Consider the following 21236-nt stretch of genomic DNA (forward strand, 5'->3'; position numbering starts at 1 on the left):
TTTTACCATCAAAGAATTTAAACGCCAAATTTTGCCGTATTTCACGTATTTCTTAGAATTTTTGAATACGGCGTATATTTACCATCGATGACCAGTATAACCCTAAAATGATGTCTCAAGGACCTAAAATAATTATTACCTATTTAATTAGCGTTTTTTACACCGCTTGGGGGTCCAAATTTTGGGCTCTAAAACCCCTATTCCTTGGCCAATTTTTATTTTTTCATGCTGATTTGGAGGCCATTAACGCATTTGACCCAGTCAAAAAGGTTTCAGTTGTATATCTTTTACGGTTTTTGCGGAAAGTCGCGTTAAAGTTGATGCCGTGGTGTCAGTAAAATGGTACGGATAAACACATCCATCCATATATATCGTCTCGCTTTATATATAGTAAGATATGTAGTAAGAAATGATAGCCTTACCGTAGTTACAAATTCTTTATTAAGTTTTTTTTCATACAATCTCTCGAATGGTTAAAGATTTAAAATGGTTAACAGTTATCGCACTTTTGGCTTTGCTTCACGTAGCGATTTCATTACAGTCAGATCCAATATCATTATTAGACTAGTGCGAGCAGACAATGGTCCTTCATAGCCTAACTGAAATATACGTAAAACATACTTTGTAGTCTAGACAATTAATAAGCTATATTGGAATTGTGCGTGACTGGAAGTGGTTACAAAGGATCAAGGAGATGAAATTGCAAAAAATGAGATTGCATATAAGCGCGATACACCGTGGTCGTCGCTGAATCATGTCCTTTATCATCACTATTTGGAGACAAATAGAGTGATGATAAGTAGCCTACAGCCTGCACGTGTGAAAATTTCACATACTGACCAAACTTTTTAACTAAAAAAGAAGGGCATTATTGAACAAAAATAAGGGCATTTTCTACTTTTCTAGTCCACCGGCCATCATGAAGAGTAGGGCCTGAGCCACCGTCCAACAGGCCACGACTCTTTTCTGCATATTTCAGCTTTCCATCCTGCCGTAGGATAGCTGCAGCCTGACAAAATTTTATTGTCAGAAGGATAGCAGTGGCGTATAGTTCGCAGAGGACGAACAATTTCTGAGAGATTTGATCGCACTATGAGCATTTTAATTTTGCTCAACAGGCGTTTGCCAGGGCCGACAATTCTGACCAATAGCAAGAATGGCAGCTGCTCTTTAATTCGGATCGGGTAAATATTAATCAATCTTAGTCATTCTTCCTTTATTAGTCTCCTGAGTGCCACAATATTCGTTAATATAATAATACTGCATGTCCACAATTTCCCCGCAATTATAAAATGATAATACGCTATTTGTATTTATATTATTGGTGTCTAGACTTACAATAAACTTACTATCCCTAAATCCAGACAAAAATATTTTTGTCTAGGCCCCTCACAAGAGCACAAGGCAACACGCAGCCAGGTTATTTTAAATAGCAGTAAAATACTTTGTCTGGTGTTTATCGTTGCCCATCTTGGTTGTATCAATTCAATATTAGCTTATTGTTTGCAGATAAACCAACAAAGTAACAACACTGACGATACTATTGTGCGTGGGTTTGAGTTGGTGACTATAAATAGTGCTACAACAATAGTGCTTGAGTTATTACTAATCGGGGGTCATTAGGAATCTGTACCCGGGCGGCGTTATCATCTTCAAAACTTTCTGGTCGCTTTGTAAATTCTATGTACATTTTAGTTTGTATTAAGCATTTCGAAGGGCGTTTTGTCACTGTGCAAATGTCATGAATGTATCAGAATTTTTACCTTGAAGGGTCAAAGTCGGTTTGTGGCAATTAAAGGTATGTTATTCACACATTTTTGCAAATAACTAACGAAAATTATTTTAGGTACGAGGTAAATTTTAGTTAATACTAGATTTCTGTCTAGAAACGTTATTCAATTGAAATTTCATTAATAATGGCTTACTATATTAACATTTAGCTATTTTTGTTGTTCTATGTTTACTAAAGTTCTCTGCGTTGTGCAATTAATCTAACTGAATAAATAATAAGATAACTACTACTTGATTTTTTGTCAGTAAACGTGCTCGGCTATGTTTAAAAGTTTAAACTACTAGCACGAACTGACGAGATAACCGCTAGTTTAACATGTTACTTTGTGTATAATTATATATTTATGTTAAATCAAATCTACGCATTTGTGTTCAAATGTTTGTTCCTCGACCAAAATCTTGGATTTTTTAAATTTTTTAATCTCAACTCTTATTTTACTTCGGACATTCCAACAACCACATTGTTACACAAGTGTGTAACCAGCCAATTACAGGAAGCCGAATGATTCAATTATACATTAGGCCAGTGACGGTTAAGGTAGTGTGTACCATACTTTCTTCGCCCGAGACTTTGCTGCAATGGGCAGCTCCTCATTTAACCCTCACACCCGATTTCTCGAGTATTTGGCTGAGTGGACCGGGGGGCTGCATAGACCACTCAGGATCCTTAGCTGAGCGTCGACGACGCTCACCCCACGGCTAGTGGCAGAGTCGGGAATCGAACCTTGGTAGCTTGTGGTATGTCAGCGAATGTTTCAATGTTAGATACCCATTACCTGTTTATGTGAGATTATCGTATTGAAAGTTGTAACACAATGAAAGACGTGGAAGCTTATCCCCAGATCAGTAACATAACAATGTTTTATGCATGAGCATTGCAAGCATATATTTCCTGTTTCAATGTGGCAACCGTTGCTAACTATCATAAACTGTAGATGAAAACAAAAGCCATTGGAATTGCATCATTCGAAAAGCTATGGAGTGTTTTAACCCCAGTCAGACCGTCGATACGACCTTGATCGTGAGAGAGCTGGATCTTTGGTTTTATTTCTAGATCACACTCTACAATCAAGTTAACAGCAAGGCACAGTGATTTCTTGGCATGTTATTTTTGATAATACTCCAACTTGTTTCTGCTTCCAAAGCAGGGCAATTAGTGTCCTCTAACAGGTGCTTGTTGAATATGATGCTATCAATTTTAGAAAAATCTGTATATATATATGAAAAATCTGCCTAATTTTGGTTTGTGACTTTGATGTCCAAATAAGCGACTTTGCAGTTCACTGAATATATTTTTATAATATAAATTACATTAAATTTTATGTCAAGTGAATATCCGGCCAAATTCTTGGAAAGATACTTATTACTTAAGCCCCACTGCACAGTGGTGTATATCCAATTCTATAAATAACGAGAACTATTCAAGATGCCCGCCACGATAGCGTAATTCCACTATCTCCATTCTCGATGTGGAATATGGACGTGGCGCAGTGCGTGCCGTTTGTTAATATTCATATAAGGACACGTTCATTGAAGTTTGAGGATATTGGTAAATATTAGTGACCCTACTAAATGGCACGATGATGTAAAATGTGTCACACTATAAAACTATATAAACCCTCAATGGTTAGGATAATCGTTTCATCCTCTAGATAAACTTTGTCGCATAACGATATCTTTATCAGACGATAAGATATCGCTTAAATGCGGCCGGCAGTGAGTTGTAAACTTTGTCACACTATAAAAATGTGACAGAGTTTATATGGACCCCTTGTTGCCGTGTTTGACCAAATTTTCGAATTTCAAATTTATAGGATAGTTGCATATGACTATTATCTACATATTTAGCGACTTTTTTCGTTAAATGGTAGCACCATGTAAACTCCGTCACACATTTAAGAAATTTATATGAGGGATGTTTATGACATCCTGACAAGAAATGCCGAACGGTCTAGCATTATTTTGTGAGCTGAATGTGTTTGGAATTGTTCACATATTTCATTGTTATAGGCAAATACAAATACAGAAGGCAGAAATTGGTAAATTTAGTCACATAAATTTGTATGATATCTCAACATGTGTGAAATCGAGTAAATATTAGTATACCAACTTAAACACCCTATATTACGTACTATGGATCAATTAACAATATTTCAACCATACGCCGGTCACATAAATTATTATATGGCAGTGATATGTTAACATTGGCAAAATTTCAACACCTGAACAGGGTAAAAATTTGTAAATTTCGTCACAAAAAAAATATTATAACTTTATTTGCTCCGTGTTAGCAAAATAACTAATTTATCGACATAGTGATGGTGATAAAGTAACATTATATACTAATTGAGGTATGATTCTTCAAAATAGGGGCAAGAAATGTAAATTTCGTCACATCAGCCATAGCATTAGTTAGATAGATTTTCTTTCATATCAACTGCCCTTATTATAGCTAGAATGGATTTATACAGGAAATATAGAAACCCATGCCCATTTTTCATCACATTGAAATTATACTGTTGGGGCAGGAAAAGTAAATTTCGTCACATTTCAGTAAATTAGTGATATCAAACTCAGCATTGTTAAACTTGGGTTCTGATTTGCTTTAAAAAAAACCAACCAATATTTCCTGGAAGAAAATTGAATTTTAACTGAGGTATGGTTCTTTAAAATAGGGGCAAGAAATGTAAATTTCGTCACATACGTAATTTTAAAATTTAGATAGATTTTATTTCCTACCAATAGTCCTTATTATAGTCGGAATGGATTTATACAAGAAATGTAGAAACCCATGCCAATTTTTCATCACATTGAAACTATACTGTTGGGGCAGGAAAAGTAAATTTCGTCACATTTCAGTAACTTAGTAAAATTAAACTCAGCATTGTTAAACTTGAGTTCTAATTTGCTGAACAATAACCAACCAATAATTCCTGGAAGAAAATTGAATTTTAACCGAGGTATGGTTCTTCAAAATAGGGGCAAGAAATGTAAATTTCGTCACATACGTCATTTTAAAATTTAGATAGATTTTCTTTCATATCAATAGTCCTTATTATAGTTAGAATGGATTTATACAGGAAATATAGAAACCCATGCCAATTTTTCATCACATTGAAATTATACTGTTGGGGCAGGAAAAGTAAATTTCGTCACATTTCAGTAACTTAGTAAAATTAAACTCAGCATTGTTAAACTTGAGTTCTATTTTGCTAAACAATAACCAACCTATAAATCCTGAATTCTAACCGAGGTATGGTTCTTCAAAATAGGGTCAAGAAATGTAAATTTCGTCACAAATGAGTACGTCATTGTAAAATTTAGATACAATTTCTTTCACGTGAACAGTCCTAATTACAGTCCGAAATGATTAATACAGAGATACAGGAAATATAAAAACCCCGGCCCATTTTATAATGTATGTAATATGTTAATCGCAGACTATTTCATTCTATAATCATTGTTTCCAAATTTAACCTATTTATGATGTCTTATCATTTCGTGACGATGTGTACATCAACTGCCCTATACTTGAATCAACTGTATCCGTGTATCGTCCTAATATAGAGTTTTCCCGCAAAATTTAACTTATTTACGATGCCGTATCATTTTGTGACGATGTTTACATCAACTGCCCTATACTTGAATCAACTGTATCCGTGTATCGTCCTTATATAGAGTTTTCCCGCAAAATGTAACCTATTTACGATGTCGTATCATTTTGTGACGATGTTTACAACAACTGCCCTATACTTGAATAAACTGTATCCGTGTATCGTCCTTATATAGATTTTCCCCGCAAAATGTAACCTATTTACGATGTCGTATCATTTTGTGACGATGTTTACATCAACTGCCCTATACTTGAATCAACTGTATCCATGTATCGTCCTTATATAGAGTTTTCCCGCCTTCCAAACCAAAATCAGATATAAATGATTTCGGAAATTCACCCAGAATTTCAAATTCCATATAATGTGACAGAATTTACATCATTTCCCAATAACCAAGTGCATGTATTAGCTAACTTTTCAAAACAACATATTTTAGGGCTATGATTGGCAGAAGAACCATCAAATAATGAGTTGAAAGGGTTTTGAGGATACCTCACAGTAGAAAAGAGGTCTCATATTCTGAGTGTGACAAAGTTTACGAAATATTGCCTTAAAGCTGTTCGATCCGTGCCCTTTAACCAATGTTGTATCATAATTGTTAGATTGACCTAATCTACTATATTTCAGACCAAGGAATGATAATTGGGCAGCTATGGTAAACAATGTCACAAAAATGTGACATTTTTTACATTATAGTGCCTAAAAGCAATACATTTTATTTCTGAGCAGTGCATATGGGAGTATGGGTCACGTGGCTAATGTTCAGAACTTATGAACACGCTAGATTAATAGATGCTAAAATTAAGCCACTATCGTCGAAAACGCTATTTTAGAAATTTACCAATATCCTCAAACTTCAATGAACGTGTCCATAAAAACCCTTAATCGAACATTTATGAGCAGTCGGTAATAGGCATTAAGAAATATTTGAAATGCTAGGATAAAATAATGTGTACCTGTAGCTGTAGCTGCAGCTAGGATTTACCACTAAGAATGTCAATCGTTCAAAATTATCGGTCGATAATACTGAACATATTTGAGAACATGCAGAATGCAAATATAAATTTGAATAGAGTTGTACGACATCAGAAAGTTCTCAAAAAGGAGGTTTCAACTATTATGGTTTAGTTCTATTGGTTATCTTATCTTATCTTATCTTATGAGGATTCGTTGCGACGCAACAAGGCCATCGAATGAGTCGACCACCTTTGTTATTTTACTTCGGTATTACCTGCATTACAATGTAAACCAGCACTTTCAAGGAAGAGCTTTACAAGAAGCCGAAGGATCGTTCCTAAGGCCAGCGACGGTTAAGGCACTATGCCACACTTTCTTCGCCCGAGGCTTCGCTGTGTTGATCAAGCACAGTTCCTCATTTAACCCCCACACCCGATTTCTCAAGCATTCGGCTGAGTGAACCGTGGGGCTACATAGACCACTCGGGATCCTTAGCAGAGCGTCAACGACGCTCACCCCACGACTAGGCAGGCAGTGGGATTCGAACTCGCAACCTCACGATTACAAAGCCGATGATTAACCAACTGCGCTACCTGGCCGGTAGTACTGATCAGCTGACCATATAATTCTCTTATTGGATAACGTTATCACCCTGACATGACACATGACTCGACCTCGTGTTGATATTGTCTGCACGTGGGTTAAGCAGACTACAATAATCGAATGCTTGTTTGTAGTTCCTAAATATACAAGTAAGTATATAAAGATTTCTGTTCGCGATCTAGCAATGATTAGTTAAAGAGTTTGACTCAGTGCAGTTATTTTTTAATCCGCCATTGCATTGGAACGATTTTTTATAGAATTGCTTTACAAATGCAGACCTTTCAATTCTGATATTTCATTTCGACCTAAGAATCCACAAGTTGAGCAACTGGACTGAAGTGGAGACTGGAGTGGAGTTCATTAGAGTAGGTCACATGGCTGAAAGAGCAGGTCACATGGCTGAAAGAGCAGCTCACAAGGCTGAAAGAGCAGGTCACATGGCTGAAAGTTTATGCACGTGGGTATTTTGATGTGCAATATTAATAATAATAATAAATTAATATTCGAGTATAATTTTAAAGGGGTCCTGTTGAAGACTTGACGAGGTCTTGTTGATGAACCAGCGCTATCCTCCCTCATTTTAAACATTAATACACTGAGCTTGCTAGGGAGAAGAAGAAGACCCAGGTAAGCAATCTATTCTCGCCGATATAGTGCAAGTGCATGAAATTAAAACGAAATTTATTTATTGATAATATTTGTGATCTTTACTATCTCCGTAATTTAGCTTATGACAAGAAATATTGGCATAAGCAACAGTGAAGTTTTCACATTTCGTTATTTGTGTTAGGGAAATTAGACTTGGGCGTTGTTTTGAAATATTCCTTGTTTAGAACTTCTATTTGATAATATAACAATAATATGATTTTGAATTTTGCATTTGTCGGTCCCACCCTTATTTTATGTCCACCGCTCTTACGTCAACCAGAATTTTCCAGCAATTTGAATTTGCAGGTTGAGTCTTATAAGGTCTTAAAAGAACTATAATCTTAGTTTTGTGGCGCCAGTTTTCAGCGGAAGCTATAGTGTCAATATGTGGCTAAGTGGCTTAAAGAATTCATTGAGTAGTTTCAAACCAATATATTTAACTGAAGGAAATCATGGGACAGACTTCTGTCTTCTGCAGAAGGAAGATGTCAATAATGGCTATAAGGTTAAAAGGCCATATAAAACAAACTGAAGAACGAATTTAACTTTGCCAGCTTTCTCACCTTTACTTATAAGTGCCATTTACAAACTCGTGGTCCGTGGAGGAGTTAAAATAAAAAACTTGCAGGATTGTGTAGTTGTGTATTATTTTAAAATAACGCACGCTGAGAGCACGATATTTGACAATATCCAAGAATGAAGAAGTCTGACCAGTCTATGTAGAAATAGGTGTGTACCCTAATCCTTAAAGTAAAATTAACCTTGACCATAACCCTGACCCTGCCCCTGCCAGCTACCCTCGAGTGCCTGTTATATTTTATAATGCCCAATACATTTTATTTATAGATAAAAACCACTGTGCATTGCGTGCTGTTTGTTAATATTCATATAAGTTAAATTGCATTATGGCCACTGCTATATTATGGCCAGTGCTTAAAGTCTTACGTCAACAAGAATTGTCCAGGAATTTTAATTCGAAGGTTGAGTCCTGAAAGCTCTCGAAAGCACCTTAGTTTTGTGATAGGTTCTCGCTAGCGTCAATACTTCAATATCTGGCTAAGTTGCTTAAAGAATTCATTGAATGTTATCAAACCATGTTGCATAACTTACATATTATATTTATGCACCATATTCAAATGTTTTCGAAATATTTCCAATCGTCTTTCGATTTATTGACTTGAGTGGCACATATAATCGGCACTATTTGCAACCTTCTAATGGGGGATCAGATCTATTTAACTGAAGGACACCATGAGACAGAATTCAGTCTTCTATCGACTGCTATGAGACAAAATGATGATGTTAATAATGGCCATATTCCATAAAGATAAAAGGCCATATACAATAAATTTAAGAACGAATTTAACTTTGCCAGCTGCCCCACGAAAAACCTCACCGAGCCTCCACGCGGTGTGGGGTGGGTGGCTCGAACGGGAGGTGCATGGGTGTTTTTAACCTATGCAAAGGAAGGGACTAGCCATCTCTACAACAAGGAAAGGCTCTAATAGCCTCTACTAACCTTAGAACCGCAGCATAACACTAACAGCTTTTCCCACAGGCAAATAACACGTTCCGCAGGAAACTAACACGCTCACAGGATCCCACATGACGTGTAACCCCAGGATTTGGTTTTGAATCAGACACTGAAAACAACGATAGAGGAGCGGTCTACACGTTCACACTTCACAGGCTTCCATGTCTCGTGTAACCCCAGGATTTAGCACGCTTACAGACTACCACGTCTCGTGTAACCCTAGGACTCACTTAACAGACTATAACACGCTCACAGGCTTCCACGTCTCGTGTACCCTAGGATTTGGTTTTGAATCGGACACTCAAAACAACGATGAAGGAGCGGTCTACACGCTCACAGGCTACCATGTCTCGTGTAACCCCAGGATTTTACACGTTTACAGGCTACCACGCCTCGTGTATCCTAGGATTTTGTTTTGGATCGGACACTCAAAACAATGATAGAGGAGCGGTCTACACGCTCACAGACTACCACGTCTCGTGTAACCACAGGACTCTAACACTTAACAGACTCTAACACGTTCACAGGCTTCCACGTCTCGTGTACCCTAGGATTTGGTTTTGGATCGGAAACTCAAAACAACGTTAGAGGAGCGGTCTACACGCTTACAGGCTACCATGTCTCGTGTAACCCTAGGATTTAACACGCTCACAGGCTACGACGTCTCGTGTAACCCTAGGACTCTAACACTTAACAGACTCTAACATGCTCACAGGCTTCCACGTCTCGTGTACCCTAGGATTTGGTTTTTGGATCGGAAACTCAAAACAACGACAGAGGAGTGGTCTACAGTGACGTTACAGGAACATTGCATACTCCTAAGAGTTGCGCGTAGTGCAGGCCATGACCGTCCCTGGAAGTCCCTGTCTCCTCATCGTTAACCCGTAAGGGGTTGCACCGGGGGCGGTGGTAACAGAACTTCAAGACTCTCGGAGTATTTTGTCGATATCTATGTATAATATAATTATGGTATATAACTTGGGAGTATCTCTCTCTAGCAGCAGGAGTTGGAGAATGGGGACGCGTTGTGAAAGCCACCGCAAGGAGGGCTTACAGTCGACGCCGACCAATCAAAAGAAGAACTTTGCCAGCTTTTTCATCTTTACTTAAGGGGGCAGATCTTTTATTCGATTTTGAAAATTGTGGACCTTTTTTTTGACGATTTTTACAGGTCCAAGATTTTCAAAATCGAATACATTTTTTAAGGCCTATCTTAAAATTCTGATAGAACAGAATCTTCTTAATGGTGGTCCTTAGAACATATCCTGAAAGTTTCAAGGTGATTGCTCAAAAAATTTAGGAGAAGATAGATTTTTAGACTCGACTTTCAGGGCGCGCGATTGAAAATCGCTCGCGCAATAGAATTACTCATGAGCGCTGACCTTTGACCGACGATAACTTCGGCTAGGAACAATATTTTTCCATGGGGTCAAAGCAGCAGATAGATATCACTATCCTCTATCAGAAACAACTATAAAATCATAAAGACCCCTCCTGCCCCCTTAAGCGCCACTTGTGGTCTGTGGAGGAGTTAAAAATAAAAAACTTGCAGGCTTGTGTATTATTTTAAAATAACGTACGCTGCACGCACGTTATTTGATCTGTCATCTGACAGTATCCAAGAATGAAGAAGTCCGACCAGTCCACGCGGAAATCCGTTTGTAACCTAATCCTAAAATTAACCATGACCATAACATTGACCCTACCCCTACTAGCTACCAGCTACCCTCGAGATAGTGATTTCCGCTATCGTGTCGAGCATCTTGGATAGTGCCCGTTATTTATAAATATACACCACTGTGCATTGCATATGCCGGTTTTTAATATTCATATTAATTTTGCATTTCTTGGTTCTGCCCGTTATATAATCTTGTACGTCAGCCAGAATTTTCCAGGAATTTGAATTCGAAGGTTAAGACTAAGTCATGAAAGCTCTTGAAAGCACCTTAGATTTTAGTTTTTATCGGTTCTCATTCCAGGAAACTAGCGTCTGACGCTACTAGCGTCAATATGTGGGCGTATAAGTGGCTTCAAGAATTCAGTGAATATTATCAAACCATAACTAAAATATTGTCCAAAGCTAACCAAAAATTTGGGCTGCTGAAACGCACTTGCTCATTTGTCCAAGATGAGAGACGAAGAAGAAATTTATACCTTGCACTTGTTAGAAGTCAATTTGAACACTGTTCCCAAATCTGGCGTCCATTTAATAAAACACAACTAGATAAGATGGATGCTTTTCAAAAAAGGTGTATTAAGTGGATTTTTGATGAGGAATTCACAAGCTATCAGTCCTTTGAAAACTATACTTACAAATGTCATCAATTAAAAATCCTTCCTCTCAGCAAGAGGTTTGAATTGAATGACCTGACCTTGTTTCACAAAATAGTCAATGGTGTATGCACACAAGAGCTTCCTAATTACTTACAACTATACAAAGGAAGCACACGCTTAAGATCATGTCACCATGACAGCCTAAGTTATGTAACGACTCTTGTTCAAACACAGTGTAATAGCAGTCTCCTTAAGAAATCATTCTTTTATCGGACACATCTGCTCTGGAATAAACTTCCTCTCGAAATAAGAGACCATAGCTGTCCTGATATCTTCAAGGCCAAACTTAAGGATCACCTATGGTCGGAAATGCTACCCACAGATCCAAACGATAGTCACGCTGAATTCTACCTGTCTGATAATGATTAGATGCATCTCATTTCTCCCAATGCCAATTCTCTAATCTAAAATAACCGATCCAAACTATTTAAGGGGTTATTTATTTAAAGGGTATAGGGGTGGGTTGGGTTGTGGGTTGGGTTTTTAACAGTATTGTATGATATAATCTATTTCATTAAAAAGTTAACAAATTATTAACATTATGATATTTTATGCACGCTGTATTTTATTATTGCACAATCATCTCTATTACTATATATCTTACATTTATATGTTTTGATTGTATGAAATGTTTTGTCAGGGACCATATTTTGTAGGTGTAATTTTTGCACGAACTACGTTCTGGTTTCCCGTCATTATAGTACATAGAAATCACTTTTTGACCGTGTTATTTTCATGCAATTACATTGATGTATGTACTATTTTGAAAAGATTTTCAATAAAAAAATGTAGCCTTAGCCCTAGCTTACATATTATGCATCATATTCACATGTTTTCAAATATTTCCAATCGTCTATCAATTTATTGACTTGAGTGGCACATATCGGCACTATTTGCAACCTTCTAATGGGGGATGAGATTCGCTTTGTTCGTCACGTGACGGTGCTCTCATCTATTTATTGGTTTTTCTCCAATCTATAATCTATTTAACTGAAGGACACCATGAGACAAAACGAAGCTGTTAATAATGGCCATAAGGACACAACTAAAATGCCGTATACGACAAACGCATCTTTACTTACGTTTTAACTTGCTTTGCTTCGGCCTATATTAATATATTTTGTTATGTTCAATACCTTCATGGCAATAAATAAGAAGATTACTCACACTTACAGCAGGAAGGATACTAGAGGGTCCACCTAGAATACTAGAAGTTTCGGCAGGCAGTAAGTCGCTCTCTCCTCCAGCTTCCTGTATCAGCATGTTCGCTGTTTTGATCCACTCTTCACACTCCGTCTGAAGAAGATTGTGTTATTATTGTGTGATGTATTCAGTTGAATTTAGTTTAAGTTAAATCAGTCTCTCAGATTGAAATGTTGGTTCAACCATTGGTTTCCCGATCAATGGCTTTTGTTACCTGGGGACTCCAGGCTATATAATGTTCAAAAACATAGAATAGAGATTCGGCGAAATGACAGGCCGAGCGCCGCCCAGTAACGGCTTTTGAGGCTTTTTTACGTGACTTCCGAGTAAAACCACGATTTTAAATGCGCGGCGCTAAACAGGACGAAAAAAACGCAGTAATATAATTGTAAGTCAGAGTGTTAAAAGGTTTAGAAACCAGGGTACGCGGTAGCCTACTGGCTAGTAATGGCGTTTACCGTCATTAAACTCGTTCACCGGCGTGATAGAGTCACAACCTCGCACGTTTAAGTGGTGACCAGTACTTGTTATTTATCTAATGCTTGCATGAGAGACAGTCATCAGTACTCTGTAACCAAAAAAACTCGTTAATATTCGCTAATTTGCCTTTAAGATATAAATGCCTATTGTTTTACAGGCAGCTTTTGTACTAATTGAACTTGAAAAATTCCTTGTGGCAAGCCAGGAGGGTATGACCCCTAGTAAGGATAGATGAAGGGGGTGCAGACTCTGGGGATCTCTGCCGACTGGACGAACATATCGCACCTCCTTGAGCTCTCTAGAGCTTGTTTGGAAGAATATTTCAAAGTTTCAAGAAAAATAGTTGAATTGCCTCGAGCCAGACGTAAATGTATCGTCATATTTTTAAATAGAAATTATGTCACCACCTGATCATCTCATGTTCAAGAAAAGGTTTCCCAAGAACTAGAAGAAATAAACGCATATTTAAAAAATAGTAGTTAAATAATTGTAACAGTATTATAAGCCTTATATGGGCATAAAATTAATATTGGTAATCTAAAGCTCTACTTTCAGAACCTCTATAAGAACGGTTACATGACATCACTCTGTCAATATTTTCTGCTATAAAAAGAGCAAGGTCCCTGTGACACAACTGCGTCCAATTTCTTTTTAATCATTTGCATGTGCGCATTATGTCAAATGTGACAAGAGAAACGCCATAATATTAGAACGCGAGGAGAGCTGAGTGAGGACTCCTCGGACTACATCAAATTAATTCCTTCTGTAACGTGCTCAGTAATATGATAATATATTTGTAGTGCTGTAATTAGTTTTAAAAATGTATTATGTCGGTTTTACGAGCCGTAATTATGGTACCCGCTCAATAAACTTTTATTATTTATAGTGTTTAAAATTCGATTAGTCCCTTAAGGTAGACATCTCGAATAGTCAGCACTCAGCGCTGTTTAAATTTAGTGTTATTCAATAAGAACAAGTCTTAGACTTGCATTTAAATCCGACCCCTTTTACTCATTATTATAAACAAATATGACTCATGATATTTAAACTGTTCTAAATAGGGCTGACTGAGTGGTCACCTGCAATCCTCAACTTACTCACACGGTCAAATCTCAGGATGTAATTAGTTTTAACCATGTCAAGTCCATAATAATTAACTATGCATTAAAGATTCGACTTTTATTATTTTTGTATTTAAAAATAATTCTACTAGCCATGTTATCTCGCCAATTTTTGTGCCAAAACCAATTTTCTGACTACAGATCCAAAATAACATGTCAGAATCATCCTAGCACTGATTTTGAACAGTAAATGGGTCTTATTTCTTGTACTTTCTGTCATCAGCATTTCCAGAGGAGCCTTATGGAATGAATGAAGGAATGGGGTATCTCTAGTGAAGCAGTGATCAAGGTGGCTATTTCATTTTTCTTTGCTGAATTGTCAGCTAGGAATTGTATATTTTTAGTTTTTAGATGATTTATGTTATTTGCATGCTCATGTTATAATAGAGTTTGAAGCATTGTTGCGTTTTGGGGCTTTGTAATACTATGACGGCATTGCTTTGAATTTGAATTTCTGATGATATTGATTTTCAGTGCTATGCAACCTGGCAGTAACGTTGTAAAGGACTTTGAGGGGGTCTGTAGTCCCCCCGCATAGTATGTTTGTGTTTCACTGATTTGTAAACTGAAGACGTAAATACAGATACTCTTGGCCTCTTTGAATGATGTAAGGATAACGTTTATACCTAATGCTGTCTTAACTTTACAAATTGAGGGTTCAATGCTAATATTATTCTGGATATAGTTCATTAGTTCAAGTTCTGGCAACCGTTGATTAAGTATGGATAGCAAACGTTAATGACGACTTGCATAAACTAAGTTTGATAAAGATTGGGCTTTCCTTTATTTTTGGGGTTCTCAAGGCGAACTTGACAATTTCCTGATTAAAATCGCAATCTGAGATCATATTGCAGACCTTTATCTTGCTTGTAAAAAGTTCATCGCATACATCTATAATCTATATCCTTTTCAATGATCATGCTGCTCTTGTCGTGGGATGTAAAGGGTCAAGTCAAAAAAGTTGTTGGGGAGGAGGAGGGGGGGGGGGGGGCGGGCTCATAGTGTCAACTAGTACTGAATATATCTACGATTATCTTTTATTAACGATGCAGTGTCCACAATGGTCATAGTGCTATATTCTACTAATACTATGATGCTGGTCGGTCATGAACCGACTTCAGCATCATCTACCACCCACTCTTAAAGTTAGAGGGTTCAGTCAGATGGTTAAGTTCAAATCATCTCTCGTTTGGGGTAAATCTGGGACAGTTATTTGACAGCGTTCAAAATATTAACTAACACAAATTTATTTATGGCGTCGTTTGAAGGGTATTATTCGACAAATTTACGATGTTCACTCATCACACTAAATGTCAGAAGACGATTTAAAACGATTTTACCTGAACCAAAAGCATTTAACTGGTAGTGCTAGCCACTCATTGCAGCTGTCATTGTCATCCCTTGAACTACAGCGTCGTGGGAGCGCCCAATCGCTAAACACCAGGAAGTTATCCTCGTATAAAATAACGCCAGGCGTGTCGGTGTGACAACTAATGTTCGATAAAAGATTTGCCGTTATCTCTGCTGTAAGTATCTCAAGTTACAAGTATGTCTATTGAAGTGTCTAATATGTTTCTATCAAAAGTTGGCAAAATGCCAAAATTGGACTCTGCACGTGGCCGAAATCTATTGTATTGTTGTCAATAACTCAAATAAAGGATTTATTGGCATATGTTGGCGTTGCGGCATAAGTTGTACACAAATATGGCTAGATATAGGAGGGGACCGGACACGAGGGCGGAGGACACAAGGGCGGTACTCACTTTAACATGGACAAATGGGTTTTTGATGTCCTGAACTGGGGTCCGAGACCAAAACATTTTTTCGCCACAATTAGCAGACCATGTACTACCTAATGCTTGCACATCACCCTTAGCCCCAGAGCGCCTAGTTTGTCGTAAATTTGAGGTTAACAATTGCCTATTTTATCAGTTAACCTCACAAATAACTGGTTCTTAACATTTTGTTGCTCTCATCTAAGTTAAACTTATCCATGGGTACCAATTGGCCGTCCAACGTTGCAAAACTATTATATACCCTTCATTGTTTTGAAAAATTGAGGTTTTAACATATTTTCTTAAAAATCAGTCTTTTGGCTCTCCTGAAAACACATTTTAAATCTATCTCCTCCTAGAGCTTTCATCCGTTTCAGCTCAAATTAGGGACATGTTCCTGAGATAGTCACAGTCAGAAAATATAAGGCGATTTTTCAAATTTTGTTTCTAATTCTTTGTATGAGGTAAAATGTCGAAAATTGTCGAAAATATCGTGACGCACACTTATTGTTAACCTCATATCTCAGCTAAGGAGTAAAATATCAAAAATCGCCTCATATTTCTGTTGGACAAGACCTTGACAAACACTTTTGCCAAGTTACATGATGTAAACTGTAAAAGAAGATAGATTCCTGCCAAAACCTTATTTAAAGTTTTCATTTATAATAGAATTATAGGTAAACCTAAAAATTTTACGCGCGATATCTACAGATGGGAAACTTTTTTTTCATTGAGGACAAAAGTATTTGAAAATTTAGATCAAGCTCCTCAACATATCTCAAGATCTTTTTAAAAAAACCTCGGACCCCCTCCTGTGGCCTTAACATGGATCTACTCACGTGTAAATTTGAAACAAAAATATTGATGTGACAAATAATCACCCAGATTAAAACGATCCAAAAATTGAGAAATTTTCCTTAAATATCTCAGCAGCAGATTTTGTGGTTTGGTAACGTGCTTATACCAATCAAACACTGCGCTCAAAGATCAAATAAATCGACTTTTTAGATATATATTGCCTTAGTAAGTAACCCCTTACTAGTTGATAAAAACAAGCAGTTAAAAAAACCTTAAAGCATACAATATTGTAGATGTTCCTCCTAGCGTGTTTAATAAAACATATTTTTGATGACAGAAGATTATTCAAGCAGAGCTGACAGTGACACCAAAATGGACCTTCGTTTATGATAATAATTGAAGGTTATATGGAGGTGCCAATTCAGGCAGCTCACATGTGTCATAGTGAAACGATATTTCGATTAAGAGATCTGACCTTATAGATTACACAGAAAATGTGCCTGGAAATAATCAGAATGAAATTAGACAAGACAGGGCTTACAGATCAATTTAAGGATTGAAACCTTTGTTGTTGTCTAACTCTAACACAAAATAAAACTCGTGGTGGATAAAGATCACACGTGCCTAAAAAAGCTCAGAATGGCATATTTAGACGTGGGCTACAAATTTTAGGATTTTTGAAGTAAACCATCGCTATTTTGTGTGAGCAGTTTCCCAAATGCATCAACGAATGTTTGACTTGAAACCAGTTTTCACCAATATTTTATGCCAAAAATTCTTAGAACTTGACTGTTATATTCTTGTCTGTTTTTATTCTATTGCCATCAATTAAAAGATGTTTTAGCGTTAGGTCGGAAAATACGCTGATGTTTAACCAGTAATGTCTTTACTTTTCTATAATCAACTGTCAACATTTAAAAATAGTATCGAAATTTTCTTAATCTGATACTAATACTCTAATATATCAAAAAGCATTTAAGCCCCCTATACCCACTTAGCAGATAATTCCAATAACTGAGCCCCAAAATATGGCTTTTAAATTGCGAGCTTCAATGCATTTCATTGTAACCTCAAGCTTTTACCATTCAGCTTTGAAGTAGCCTTTTGCTGCTATATCATAGCTTGTAGATAGTAGATACCAGGGACCTCAATCTAACCTGTTCTCGTTAATAAAGGGTGACTTAAGTTACCGAAATTCATTTCTTAATAATATATTATATGATTTAAATTATCTTAGCTTTTGACAGAGCAAATTGGCGCAGAATGCAAGCCTTATGATTCTGTTTTTTAGAGAAAGATTAAATAGCAGCGTTGTCTTTACACTATCTGTTATTTAGAACTGTAGTACATAGTATATTATATAATTATTATTGTTATAAATTCACCTCTGAACTCAGCCATGGTTGCAGTTATCCCTGGCAAAACCCTTGACCTGGAGGAGAATCTAAACGAGATACATGTAAATTACCAGAATACAGAACAAATAGAGGTGTCACGCAACTCTATTATACGCCGGGAAGCTATAGTCCTGGAACGCGAGTCTGAGGCGCCAGTTAGGGGCAACTTCAAGAGTCAGGTATTTCTTAGTAATGTTTTTTGTTTTCTCACTTTCTCTCTTTTGTAGATTTAGTGTCGTTTCAACTTTCCATTTGATAAGGATTGGAGACCACGTTATTAAATTAATAGCGTTAATAAATAACAAAACGATTCTATGGGAGGCAAATATTAATGTTCCTATTTAACTGAAAAGGACTTGAACTTTGAAGGGTTAAAAAGTATTTCAGAATTTATTATACAGACATGATATTGTGAAGCTAATAATTCACAAGAATAACACCTTGACCTCAGGTGGACGATCTGTCTAGGACTGGCTCCAGGTGCACCAACACACTCTCCGCACCATATGACTACTACGTATGCGCTATCTGCCATGCCGGCAAATCTGAAGACAACTTTCTTTCCCGGTACTGCTGGTGCAAGTAAGTGCTTTTGGATTTTTTTTGGGCGGTGGAAACACCTCCAGCGCTCATCGGGTAATAAAGGGGCTTAGAAGAATCTGGAGGGGTTTATGCTGGGCCCAGGGATGGGGAGTACGGGGTAAAGATATGATGCGGCTGTCGCAGTACCAAATTTTTTCATGGTTTTAAAAGATATTAGATAGGGTGCTGCCTATAGCTTTTAGTTACAGACTTTCCGCAGAATATGTCCAGTTATTCTAAGAATTCTTTTTCTTTTGGCGGGATCTTAATGATGTTATGGAAATAAAACCTCTATTGAAGCCAAGAGAGCCTTTTTCATTACTAGATTGAAAATTGTTTTGTGACCGATTGCGGGCATGACCCAACTATGAGTGATCACTTAGAAGGCCCGTGACAAATATCTAAGACCTAATTAACAGAATACCAGTACCGAATATCGAGACTAAAGGTTTGAGAATCCAACCAAACTCGAGAAATTTCTGCCAATAAATAGAATTCTGACTATCAGAATCCGTCTAGGATTCAGCTAATAGCGGACATTTTGTGCGTCAAGTGACGTGAAATTTTCTAATTTGATGGTCCCATAATCTGATTGGTGAATATTTGTCACGTGGCAAAACACATTTTTCAAATCCCTTCTTTTTTAATTCAAAAAATTTAAAAAAATAACAAATACCAAATGGCCAAATATATAACGCTGGGCCAAATTTCAAAACGGATATTTTTCTGATCAAGCACGCTATCTTGTTCAATCAATGTAAATGCTGTGACAAACTTTCAAGAAATCGTGGAATAACTAAAGCGGAACTTAGACCTCAAAGCAAGTGATATTAATAATATGTTCATTTTCATAATTGTTCATTTTAATAATTGTTCATTTTCATAATCGTTTATCTTAATAATTGTTCATTTTCATAATTGTTCAATCTCATAATATTAATTGTTTATTTTAATAATTGTTCATTTCCATAATTGTTCATTTTCATAATTGTTCATTTTTATGATTGTTTATTTTAATAATTGTTAATTTCCATAATTGTTCATTTTTATGATTGTTCATTTTAATAATTGTTAATTTCCATAATTGTTCATTTTAATAATTGTTCATTTCCACAATTGTTCATTTTCATAATTGTAGTTATTGCGTTCACTGCGTCACAGAACCATCTCTTGGATACCAAATATTAAAATTAAACCACATTTGTTTCAGAGACACATACGCCCATCACACCTGCATCCTCAAAGAACTAAACAACACGAACCGATCACGGTGTCGGAAGTGTGCCGCAAGATACAACTGCAAACGAACGATAAAGCCAATAAAGCACTGGCAAATACACCGAATATTTTTCTCCTTCACCTTTATAGTCTTCAGCTCACTGATCCTTTTTACGGGCATGTTCGTAGCTGCTCTCTTTTTTTTAAGTGGTTTTTTAACGGAAAAGAATAAACTGAACGTTATTGCGGTGATTTTTTATGTCATAGTGTCGTATATCGCTATCGCAGTCGGACAAACCGCAAAGTTGATAATATTTTTGGAGTTCAGTTATTGTTGTGTGTCCAAACTTGATGCTGTATTACCAATCAGCCATGATTGACATAAAATTAGAAACCCAACTTATCTCGGGTTTCTAATTTTCAGTTTTAAAACTTAATTGAGATATTGATTCTTACAGATTATTCGCATTTTGAAAGCAGATTTGTTTTCTTAAACTTATAAAGGTGACCCTGACTACGCAGAAATTATAAGGCTTAGGACCTCCTGATGTTCCCAGAGCCAGTTATTAAAGCAGTAATTTGTTATTTTTTTTGTAATAACTTTGTATTTATTTTAATTTTCAGCTCTTTATTTAGTTGCATGTTATGAAAAACAGATTGGTCAGTTCATCGGCCACAAATAATAAAAAACAACAGGTTCATGTCTTATTTAGCGAATTAAAATCTTTGCTCCTCAAAATGTTAACTCCTTTCCATTTAAACTATAATTTCAGTACTGGGCTGTGGTTGGTGCAGTCACAGTGGTTTCTAGTAAGAGTTATGATTTGGAAAATAGTTTTGCCCCCCCAGTTTTGGTTAAAATACTACGTAGAGACATGGTTACATTCTGTCCTAGATAAAATCGGAGTTCAAAAATCACTCACTGTTAAAGCTATTTATAAAACTTCATACCTCAAGACGCTTCAAGTCTTTGTATTCGTTGTCTCCTGAGTTACACTCCGTTTCTTTCTGCTTGTTAGCAACAATTTCTAACACGATATCGTTGCAGCACCTGTCATAGTATAATGTTCAAGTAAACCGCTAGTATGGTGAAAACTGGCGAGCTGTGGCAAAAATTGCTTTGAATTGTAGCAGTAATTATAAACAAATTCCAAATGAAAGAAACAGTTGCCACAGTAATA

The 21236-nt window shown here is 36.6% G+C and overlaps 1 protein-coding gene across 10 annotated transcripts in view; it reads right to left on the minus strand.

Annotated features, from left to right (window-relative positions):
* The window catches only part of LOC134821253 (axonemal dynein light chain domain-containing protein 1-like), a 57843-nt gene that overhangs the window by 22359 nt on the left and 14248 nt on the right, over window positions 1-21236 (minus strand). For 6 of the 10 annotated variants that reach the window (XM_063831964.1, XM_063831959.1, XM_063831961.1 and 3 more), the window contains exons 20-21: window positions 21007-21106; window positions 12649-12777 (exon numbers count right to left, since the gene is read on the minus strand). In XM_063831964.1, coding sequence (XP_063688034.1) covers window positions 12649-12777; window positions 21007-21106 — 229 coding nt within the window. The remainder of the gene's footprint in view (window positions 1-12648; window positions 12778-21006; window positions 21107-21236) is intronic. The other 4 variants (XM_063831966.1, XM_063831962.1, XM_063831965.1 and 1 more) reach the window with 1 other exon arrangement.

This window comes from Bolinopsis microptera, chromosome 9 (genome assembly GCF_026151205.1).
Source record: "Bolinopsis microptera isolate Bmic1 chromosome 9, MBARI_Bmic_1.0, whole genome shotgun sequence".
Classification (NCBI taxonomy): Eukaryota; Metazoa; Ctenophora; class Tentaculata; order Lobata; family Bolinopsidae; genus Bolinopsis; species Bolinopsis microptera.